Source organism: Castor canadensis, chromosome 1 (genome assembly GCF_047511655.1).
Source record: "Castor canadensis chromosome 1, mCasCan1.hap1v2, whole genome shotgun sequence".
Lineage (NCBI taxonomy): Eukaryota > Metazoa > Chordata > Mammalia > Rodentia > Castoridae > Castor > Castor canadensis.
In genome coordinates, this window is record NC_133386.1 from 198274620 (window position 1) to 198285455 (window position 10836).

The 10836-nt window shown below is 45.0% G+C and overlaps 1 protein-coding gene across 3 annotated transcripts; it reads left to right on the plus strand.

Annotated features, from left to right (window-relative positions):
• The first annotated feature begins 3728 nt into the window (after window positions 1-3728).
• On the plus strand, window positions 3729-8031 carry Tmem216 (transmembrane protein 216). 3 transcript variants are annotated; one of them, XM_074046852.1, is made up of 5 exons: window positions 3729-3880; window positions 4492-4593; window positions 5199-5313; window positions 6998-7199; window positions 7452-8031. In XM_074046852.1, the coding sequence occupies exons 2-5, from the start codon at window positions 4537-4539 to the stop codon at window positions 7465-7467; spliced, it is 390 nt and encodes a 129-aa protein (XP_073902953.1). In that variant the 5' UTR covers window positions 3729-3880; window positions 4492-4536; the 3' UTR covers window positions 7468-8031. The 3 variants fall into 3 exon arrangements, with proteins under 3 accessions (XP_073902953.1, XP_020018685.1, XP_073902960.1); XM_020163096.2 differs by having other exon boundaries at window positions 3730-3880; window positions 5221-5313; XM_074046859.1 differs by having other exon boundaries at window positions 3738-3894.
• The last annotated feature ends 2805 nt before the right edge of the window (window positions 8032-10836 follow it).

Genomic DNA, 10836 nt, shown 5'->3' on the forward strand with positions numbered 1-10836 from the left:
ATCCAGGATACTAGTGAGCCAAGGTGGGCAGGGACAATTGGAGCTGCCTCAGCTGCAAGGCCTGGAGTATGCAGCATCAGTGACAAGATGGCCCCAGCAAGGTGGTCACCGCACTTAAGACTATATCTGGGAAGTTGCCTGGCTAAGGAGTGCCTCTTGGCATACAGCTGGAACACAGCACCACCAGATCTGTTCCCTACATAATCACTGCACAGGAACCCAAGCAGGAGCAAGGAAAGATAACACTGGAGCACACTGGAGCAGGAGACTTTCTTCCTCAGTGTCCCTCCAGTGCCCTCTACTGACGAAGCTCAACATTGCATTCACTGAAAGAGAGAAATGCTAAATCCAGCCTTCTTGAAAGGGTGAGTTATGGACTGAGGAAATGTATTGATAGGGGCTGCGCTAGAAAACCATGAAATACTAGAAATTAAGTAATACAGGTAAAGGAGGAAAATTATAAAATGCTTTGAACGAATGATATTGAACATCTAGATCATATAAAAATGTCTGTGCTACAGTTTTTATTAGAAAAAAAGGAAGATATAAAATCAATGTTCTAAGGGTTCATGTTAAACTAGAAAAAGGGAAAATTAAGTAGAAGGAAAGGAGAATCAAGATAAAATAAGAAATAAGCAGAAAGTAGACAAATAATAGAAAAAATATATAAAACCAAAGGATAAATTCTAGACAGTTGCCCGTGGCTCACACCTGTAATCCTAGCTACTCTGGAGGCAGAGATCAGGAGGATCATGTTTCAAAGCCAGCCCAGGCAAAAAATGAGACCCTACCTCAAAAATACTCAACATGAAAAAGGGCTGGTGAAGTGACTCAAGTGGTAGAATATCTGTCTAGCAAGTGTGAGGTCCTGAGTTCAAACTTCACCAAAAAAAATCCTCCCAAAATGAAACAAAAAACCCTCAAATATTAGAAAAGAAGAAAGGTGGAGCTGGAGGTGTAGCTCATAATAGAGTATTTGCCTACCATGAGCGAGGACTTGGGTTCAAATCCCAGTATTACCAAAATAAATAAACACATAAAGACTAAAGGCTAGAAATGGTGAACTCTAAATTTTCACCTTGAAAAACAACACAAAATATGTTTGTAATCCCAGTTATTCAGGAGGCAGAGATCAGGAGGATTGCTGTGTGAGGCCAGCCTGAACAAAAAGGTACATAGCCAGAAGTGCTGGTACAGGCCTATAATCCCAGCTACTTGACAGGCAAAGGTAGGATGATTATAGTCTAAGGCTGGCCCCAGGGCAAAAACTCAAGATCCTATCTGAGAAGCAAAGCATAAAAGGGCTGGCAGTGTGGCTCAGGGATAGAGCTCTTGTCTAGCAAGTATGAGAGCCTGGATTCAATCCCTCGTACTAAAAAACATACAAAAAACCCCATTAATGATGAAATATCAAACACTTCCCCCTGAGATTAGGAATAAGACAAAAGTTTGATCCCCTGCACCAAAAATTAAAAAAGGAGAAAGATAAGAGTATCTGTTATCATGCTTCTATTCAACATTATACTGGATGCTTTAGCCAGTGCAATAAGGCAAGAAAAAGGAATTGAAGGTATAGGGATTGAGAAAGATGAAATAAAAATGTCTTTATTTACATGACCTGCCTGGAATGAGGGGGGGAAGGGGGAAAGGTCAGGGAGGAGGGCAGGGGGAAGAAATGACCCAAACAATGTATGCACATGTGAATAAATGATTTTAAAAAGTCTTTATTTGTTGATAATGTGATAATGCATTAAAAATAATCTATGAAAGCTTATTAGAAATAATCAGTATAACAAAGTCATTGGATGTTAGGACCAGCAGTTGGCCATGGGCTTTAAGAGTCCCTGCACATTCTTGCAAATGACCCTGAAAGGCTCTGACATCAAGCACATAGGCAAAATAAGTCAGTCAAGGTGACTCTATGACTGCACTGAAATTTCTCCCTTGGGGCTTAGTTTTGTTTGCCGCTTGCTAAAAGAAAATTGCTGAGGCCTTGGCCCTGGGCTTCTTAGCTCCAGGCAAAACCAGTTGTGTGTACCACCATTTGGGTCCACTTGGCGGCAGGGGACCAGGCTGCTATACTCAGACTCTTGATGTTTGCTGTGCTGTGATTCGGTTTGAGTGCCCATTTTTGGCACCTATAAAGTTGTGGCACACTGACGTAGGTCAGCAACCTTTTTCTTAAAGAGCTATAAGACTGTGAGCCATATGGTCTCTCTTGCAGCTCTTTAACTTTTCACTGTAACATGAAAGTAGCAATATACACTATGTAAATATTACCCCTCCCCCCAAAAAAAACCCAAAAATCTTATTTCCAAAACCAGCCAAGGCCAACCTTCCACATGAGGCTCAAAGCAGGAACTTGGTCAATGGCTCTTGTCTAGTAGGTAGTGGAGATGGAGGTGCAGGATCCCTTTCCACCTCCTCACCCTGCTCTATACTTTGCTAGAGGGATCCTAAAAGCGCTCACTGTTCTCCTGCTTGTGGTTAAGATCTGCCAGTGGGTTGGCAGGGTGGCTCAAGTGGTAGACAACCTATCTAACAAGCATGAGGTCCTGAATTCAAACCACAGTACCGCCAAAAAAAAAATATTCCTTGATATGATTTTGACTGGAGGCATGGCTCAAGAGGTAGAGTGCTAGCTTTGTAAGCATGAAGCCCTGAGTTCAAACCTCAGTCACACACACACACACACACACACACACACACACACACAAATTAAAACATGTTACATCCTCTCACAAGGCACTGATGAATAAAACTACTACTAATAAAAAAAGATTTGCTAATGGAAGGCAAGCAGAGATCATACGTAGTGGAGGAGAGGAGAGAAGATGGAGGTGGGGAGCCCTGGTGGGAGGCTCTCAAGGTCCTTAGTCTCTCCAGGTTCAAGGCGTTGCTTCTGCCTCTTCCCCTTAAATCCTGGAAGTAACAATTACTGCCCTACTCACACCGCAACTAGCCGGGGCATAGCACTTTTCTTTTCGGGACGGTTTGAACTCAGGGCTTCGCACTTGCAAAGCAGGCGCGCTACCACTTAAGCCACTCCGCCAGCCCCATAGCACTTTTCCTAAAAAGTAATTCTCCTCAAATTATCCACCGAGAGTTGCCATCTGTTGCCTGCCTGCCTTGTCCCGGCTGACCTCCCTGAGGGTGGTCCTTTCTTTTTTCATCCCCTTTCCCGCGGCTACACAAGTTTAGTGTTCCGAATCTCAAAGGAGGTTCAAAGCTTAGCTCACCCGCCTTCTCTTGGAAACTTGCTTCATTTTCCACCATTTGGGAGTACTTTGTACCCTCAACTTCCCCTACAGTTTCTGGGTCACGTGCCGATCACGTTTTACCTTTCCATGTTTTTATTGATTTGTGCTCCTGAACAGGACACACCATTTCCGACTCATTTTGGTGTCTCTAACAGGATCCTACAAATCAGCCGCAGGAAAGACCAGGGCTGAGCCCACCCCGCACTGGCTGAGACCGTTAACAGAAAAGCGAACCGCGGGCTAGAGCCAGTCCTCTGGTGGCACTGCCACACTGGCCGCTTCGGCTCAATGCCCTTTACCTTGGGGCTCAGGGAGGCCGAGGGCTGTCCCTGAACTCCGGTCCTGCTGAGCATGGCTTTGTAGGCGGCCACTGTTTTTTTATGGGCTGCGATAGCCGACATCCGACTGAAGATCGCGTGTTACCCAACCCCACCCGCGCGCATGCGCGATCTGTTCGCCGTCGCCCGAGCCCGGGGTAACCATAGAGAGCCGAGCGCGGGCGGGCAGAGAGGCAAGAAGTCCGGCCGCTCTGTCCTCCGTTTCCGGTAGCGCCTCGCTGCTTCGGGAGCGGCTGCTGCCGCGTACGCAGTTTCCATGGGGACTGAAGATGGCGCCGCGAGGTGAGATTCTGGAGGTGTGTGAGTCGCTGGTTCTTATCCCATCAGTACTTCCAGTCCCTTCATCTCCCTTCTATCTCAGAGCTCGACCTGAGCCGTCCCTTCTCAAGTGTTAAGGACGTCGCTCCTCGCTTGTTCAAAGCGCGGTTTCGCCGCCCCGCCCACCTTGAGTGCTTGAAGATCTCGAGGTGCGGGTGTCAAATACTGTACCCCTAAATCCTTGGCAGGGCCTCTTCTGGGATGGCTAAATTATGAATATGCTGACTCGGACAGGCCAGCGCTGCTCTCCACGCCCCAGTTTTCCTTACCGAGTAGGGACGGGGTTAGATCTTGAGGTGCCTTTCAACTGTGACGACCTGGGTCACCTCTCGATTTTCTTCCCGAAGCCAAGAGTAGGATTTGATAGTGTTTCCTGGGAAGGAAGGAGAGGAAGGAAGCCCCCTCCACACCACACGCCACATCCCCACCGCCTCATTCTCAGCAATCATAAGAACCGACAGTGGCCTGCCCCACTGGCCGCGACCTTGTGTTTTCTCCCGTTAGAGACAGAACCGTACAAGAAACAGCTTGAGCTGCCCTCTCCCCCATCCTACTACTCTGTGCTGTCTTTTCAGGCAAACGATTGTCTTCAACCCCTCTGGAAGTCCTGTTCTTTCTCAATGGGTGGTATTACGCTACCTATTTCCTGTTGGAACTCTTTATATTCCTGTATAAAGGTAAGGCTGGGGCTTGACTGCCCCCGTCCCAACATTCTTATTTAGTTAGTTATTTAGTTATTTATTTATTTTGGTGTTTTCGGAGTTTGAACCCAGTGCCTAGTGCTTCCTAGGCAGGCAGGCACTCTGCCACTTTAACCACACCCCAGCTTATTTTTTATTCCTTACTGACCCACTGAAGCTCCTCTGCACTGCAAGGCAGAAGTTTCTCCATCTGATGCCTTCTCTGAGACTGATTCAGAGAATCAGTAGCAAGCCCCTCAACAAGAATTTCTTGAGTTTGGGAAAAGTGGTCTTCTCCATTCTGATTCTTCCCCCTCCCTCTCTTTGCTGAACTCCACTTTAAACCCATTGGTGACTCTCAGAAGCTATTCAGTGGCCTGTGTACACTTGTGTATCCAGTTATGTGGGGGAGTGGAGTCCCCACAGACTTAGGAGTGAAAGCCTGCCTCCAGCAGCCATAGTGCTGTGAGTGCAGATATCCTGCTGCTTTAACAATGCCCACAGCTCACTAGCTAGTTCATGGAAAGCTAAGACTGTTGTCCTATTTTTCTCTTCCTGTGTGGCAGTTCTTGTGGAATCTATAAGTTATATGTTGTTTGCAGACTCTGGCTTCTGTATTGGCAGGTCTCCTGCTGCCATACCCAACAGCCAACCTAGTCCTGGATATGGTGATGCTCCTCCTTTATCTTGGAATTGAAGTAGTTCGACTGTTTTTTGGTGAGTGTTGTCCAGACAACGTTTCCATTTCTTATGGAACAAGCAGGTATCTGTAACTTGACTAAGAAGACAAAGTGTATAACCTAGGCTCATTATCAGAAGTTGGATCTTCTGGTATATTCCGTTACTTTCTCTCTGAAGCTTCAAGCTGCTGCTTGCTATTTTGTGTCAAGATTTACCTATGTGTTGCTCTTCTGTAGGGTCAGAGGTGGGCAGTAATGTATACCTGGTTCCTCTCACTGGTTTACGTGGGAGAATAAATTCAGTTGTAATTCTGTGTCCTGTGCTGAACTAAGATCCCCTGCATTTCTCTCTAGTCCAAGTTGTTATTTTTTTTTCCCCCTCAGTACTAGGGTTTGAACTCTGGGCCTCAGGCTTGCAAAGCAGGTTTCTATCACTCGAGCCATGCCTCTAATCCTAGCCTAAGTTTTATGTCCTCAAAAATACAGAGTAAAACCCTGTTTAGTTAGAATAGCTCCTTTCTGAAAACAGGATTAAAGCACAAACTAAAAATACTTGCAACACTTACAGGAATGGAAAAGAAGGCTCATGTATGTCATTAAGGAAAAGATGAAGCAATTTGAAAAATTGATAAGGGACACAAATAGTCATTTCACATAAGAGTAATTATAGAGAATGAATAACTTCACAAGGGGTCCAAACTCAGTAATAAAAAGCAAACTGAAACAATATTTTTTCACCTATTAGACTGGCAACAATAAAAAAGATTTATAGTATTTAGTATTAGAGAGGGTATGGTGAACACATGTTTTATATACTTTATATCTTCTAAAATCAGTTTCAGTATTAGTTGAAAAAATTTCATCACACACACACACACACACACACCCACCCACCCACACACACACACATACAGTTGAGACAGTGTCTTGCTTGCTATATAGCCTGGGCTGGCCTCAAGCTCACAATCTTCCTGCTTCAGCTTCCTGAGTACTGGAATTACAGATGTGCACTACCATGCTCTGGTTATATATTTAAATTTTTTTTTTTCGGTTGTAGGGCTTGAACTCAGGGCTTTCACCTTGAGCCACTCCACCAGCCCTCTTTTTGTGAAGCGTTTTTCAATAGGGTCTCGTGGAACTATTTACCCAGGCTGGCTTTGAACCACGGTCCTCCTGATCTCTGCCTCTTGAGCAGCCAGGATCACAGGTGTGAGCCACTGGTGCCTGGTGAATTAATTTGTTTTTTGGTGGGACTGGGGTTTGAACTCAGGGCTTCGCACTTGAAAAGCAGGTGCTCTACTGCTTGAACCACACCTCCAGTCCATTTGCTCTGATTATTTTGGAGATGGGTCTTGCATACTATTTGCATGGGCTGGCCTCAAACTTAGATCCTCCTGATCTCAGTCTCCCAAGTAGCTGGAATTACAGGTGTAAGCCACCAGCACCCAGCTTTATAATTAAATTTTTCCCTGCAAAGAACAATCTTATGGTTCCTTGGGTGGGAGCCAGACTGGAAGCAGGACCTCTGGAGACAATGATTCCTATCCTGTAACTCCCCCAAAGCCTCAGATTTGAAGTACAATAGAACCCTACTTATCAATGTGCACCTCTCCATTCAGGATTGTTTTTCTCTATTCACAAGTCTGTCACATCTCACATACCTTTCCATTGAGGCCAGGGAAAGTAGACCACTTGGTGACTCTATGGGCTGTATCTGACAGGTACAAAGGGAAACCTCTGCCAGCGAAAGATGCCACTTGGCATCAGTGTGGCCTTGACCTTCCCATCTGCCATGCTGGCCTCCTATTACCTGCTGCTGCAGACCTACGTGCTCCGCCTGGAAGCCATCGTGAACGGCATCTTGCTTTTCTTCTGTGGCTCAGAGCTGCTGCTTGAGGTGCTCACCCTGGCTGCTTTCTCCAGGTACCACTGTAGAGGACTGGGTTCCCATCCAGGGAGGGGTGCTTTATTCTGTAGAAGTTCCAGGGGTCTAGAGGGCCAGCTAGGGGGTGTCTGTCGATTGCCTTTCCCATGTTTAGTAGGTACAAAGGTTCCCTCTTAGGGAAGATATTCTTCTGCTTCTTTGGGACTAAGAGACTTAGAATATGGAAAAGGTTAGGCCAGAGGCTCTTGTTCACTGGTCTTTTAACATTTCCTTTTTCTTTCTGTTGTCAGTATGGACAGGATTTGAAGTACAAAAATTTCAACCTGCAGCCCATTCGGCTGACACCACACATATTTCTGGTGTTTTAGCTATACCCATGAGAAGTGGTGGGTGAAGTTGACCTGGGAAAGGTTGTGCAGCTTTGCCTCAGCACAGACATTTGGGCAGTCAGCCTGCCTAAGGCCAGTGGGCATTATCTTCTAGACCTGAGCATCAGCCTGAGACACTCTTCACTCCAGTACAGGGAGGGGAAAGGCTATTCCCATCCTGGCCCTTCTCAGAACAGTTTCCTGCTGACCTCAAGTTCTTGATCATCATGGCCAGAACATCTTGTGTGGACCATCTCGGCTCCTTGGGCTTCCAGAAGGACCTGAGCCATATGCTTCCAGTATGTGCTCTGCTGCACCTGCCCACAAGGCCCTGAAAGCCTTGTGGCGCTAGGCTCCTGGAGTGAGGCAAAAGCCTGTTATCCCTTTGCTTAAGGACACTCAGTTCCAGAACCTTCTTAGTAGCTCATAGTATTATTTTTCTATTCTGATCATGAAGCAAACACTACTTTGTAATAAATATGTATTTTCTGTTTTGGGGGTAGCAGCCTTTTCCTTATGGCAACTGTCCACAGAATTTTATCTCCTCGTCCAAGAGAGGATTGGGACCACAGTATATCATCTATTCCTCCAAGAGAGGATTGGGACCATTCCACAGTCAGTGTTCCCTGACTGTGCTTAGTGATACGCCACAAAGGCCGTGATGAAGGTGAAGGTGTCTCACTGATTTTCTTCCCAAGGCTTTAGAATGAATTAATCCCAAAAGGCATTGCTGTCTTTTTTGTCTTCTCCAGGTCTGTCATCTGCAAAAGACTTGAAAAGTTCCACCTCTGCTCCAAAGTCTGCTTCTTGTCTCTCATTGCCCTTACAGATAATTATCAGTCATTTCCAGGGTGGGCCATTTGTATTTGGAAGAATCATATTCTAAACTTAACCAAATGTTTCGCTTTTTTTGTTTAAGTTTTGAGTTAACATAAAAGGAACACATGTTTTTTTTTTAACAGCTGGAAAATGGTACACTAGATGGTGTGTAATTTTTCTCTAAGTAGCCATTTTTAGAATTATTTCACATCTTGCTTGGTATTGAACATGTTTTTTAGCCCCAAGAAGCCAGCAGGAGTTAGGAATGACAGCAACCACTTTAGGAAACCTGGAGTCCCCCCTGTCTGCTGTCAAGATGAATCCTGGAATGTCTTCTGCCCTTACTCAAAGTATACTTTGCCTTTAAGCTCAAGCTTCTTATGCTACTTTATCATTTCTGTTTTTTTTTTTTTCCTTTTCTTTTTGGTTGTACTGGGGTTTGAACTCATGGCCTTATACTTTCTAGGCAGGCACTCTACCACTTGAGTCATCTGCCCTGAAATTAGGTTTTTTTTGGTGGGACTGGGGTTTGAACTCGGGGCTTTGTGCTTGCAGAACAGGTGCTTTTCTGCTTAAGCCAACTTCCAGTCCACTATGCTGGTTTCTTTTTTTTTTTTTTTTTGGTGGCACTGGGGTTTGAACTCAGGGCCTCATGCTTGCTAGGCAAGAGCTCTACCACTTCAGCCACTCCACCATCCATTTTTTTTTTTTACGATTTTTTTTTTTCAGGATAGGGTCTCACAAAGTATTTGCCCAGGCTAGCATCAAACCATGATCCTCTTGACTTCTGCCTGCTGAGTAGCTAGGATTACAGCTGTGAGTCATTAGCACCTATGCTGGTGTTTAGTTTTTGTTTTTACTGTGGTCAGGCTCATTGTCATCCTGTGGACTTCACTGATGCTTTTTCTTGTTTCCTACTTCCCTGTGCCCTTGACTCCTAGCTGCCCTTGGGTCTATCCAAAAATGCTGCTGGACAGATCTAATCAACCATGAAACAATAACAAAAAGTCCAGTAGGTGTGTCACTGGTATTTCAATCACAGATCTCATGAATACCAATTTCCTGCTGCTTTTCACTGTTGCTTTGAAGTAATCATTGGCATCAAACTGGAGGGGAACCTGTTCTTCACAACCTCAGTTTTATTCAGAGGTTCAGTGGTTATGGCCATCCTCCCAACAGCACAGATAAATGAATGGAAAGTTCAGTTGGAAATGTAGCAGTGGCATATAAAATTTAAAATATTAGAATTCACAGGGCCCTTAGACATGAATGAAGTCAGAGGTCAGGAGGTAACACAGCACCCCACAACTGGTTACTGACAGGTGGAACTAGAACCTTTGTCTTACAAGTCTTAGTCTAGATCAAGTGAATTCCAATTCTCAACAGGTAACACTCAAGGATTGACTGTGAATAGAAGTCTTCGTGGTTACGTGGAAGTTTAGTCCATTGTTTCCCATGGGTGGCTCCATAAATGTCTGTTTTGCTTGGTGCTGTTGACACTTTCTATCTGTGTAGACAGTTAGTTACACCAGGGTAGAACATTATGCAACAGAAACCAAGGCAGTGGCTGGACATGGTGGGTGTGCATCTGTACTCTCAGCACTTGGTGAGGGGTCTGAGGTAGGAGGATTGTGAGATTGAGGTCAGCCTGGGATATGTGGTCTCACACACAAAAAAAGAAAACCAAAGTAACGAAGGGCAAGAAGTCTTCTGTCTTGTTTTGAGACAGGCTATCCTCAAAACTCACGATCCTCTTGCCTCAATCTCTCAAGTGCTGGAATTATAGGTACACTATCACACTTGACCAGTCTTTTTTTTAGGAGGGGGATTTGAACTCAGAGTCTCATGCTAGCTATGCAGGCGCTCTTACTGCTTTAGCTACTCTCCCTCAGACAGTAAGTCCTTGTGTGGCCAGAAGCTATGCTCATTGGAGTGTGAGGCAAACCACTTTACAGAATGTTGGAGGTGCCTGTAATGAGAAGGCCTGGTCATACAAGCTGGCAAAGTCCTGCTCAGCCACTCACACAGCTAGAACTGGCAAGTGACCTCAGTGATCATCTTGTGGGCTGATGTCTGGCTCAGTTGAAAAAGCATTTAGGACACCAAGATTCAGGTTTCTGGTTCTAGGCTCTAGCAGCAACCAAAATTCATCCAGTGCCTAGCAGATGATAGTTAACCTATACACTGATCCTGTGGGCAGAAAGAAATCCACTTTAGTATCCAAGGGCATTCAGTTTAGAAATAGAAAATTGGGATTTAAACTTGGAGGTAACCTATGTCTTTTCTTCACCATAGTATGTTGAATGTATTGTATTTCATTTGAGCAGTCAGCATGTCTTCTGGGGCATCAAAAGCTGATGTCCAGACCTTAAGTAGCTCAGTAGATGAGGAGCAAGCTTTTTTTTTTTTTTGAGATAGGATCTCTCAAACTATTTTCTCTGGGCTGGCTTCGAACCTTCATTCTCCTAGTATCTGTTTCCTGAACAGC

Bases quoted from the DNA above. Each gene is read 5' to 3' on its own strand.
- Tmem216 (XM_074046859.1), top strand. From the start codon at position 3,868: ATGGCGCCGCGAGGTGAGATTCTGGAG. The intron at 3,895-4,491 runs GTGTGTGAGTCG...CTGTCTTTTCAG, and splicing joins CGCGAGGTGAGATTCTGGAG to GCAAACGATTGTCTTCAACC. The intron at 4,594-5,198 runs GTAAGGCTGGGG...TGTTGTTTGCAG, and splicing joins CTTTATATTCCTGTATAAAG to ACTCTGGCTTCTGTATTGGC.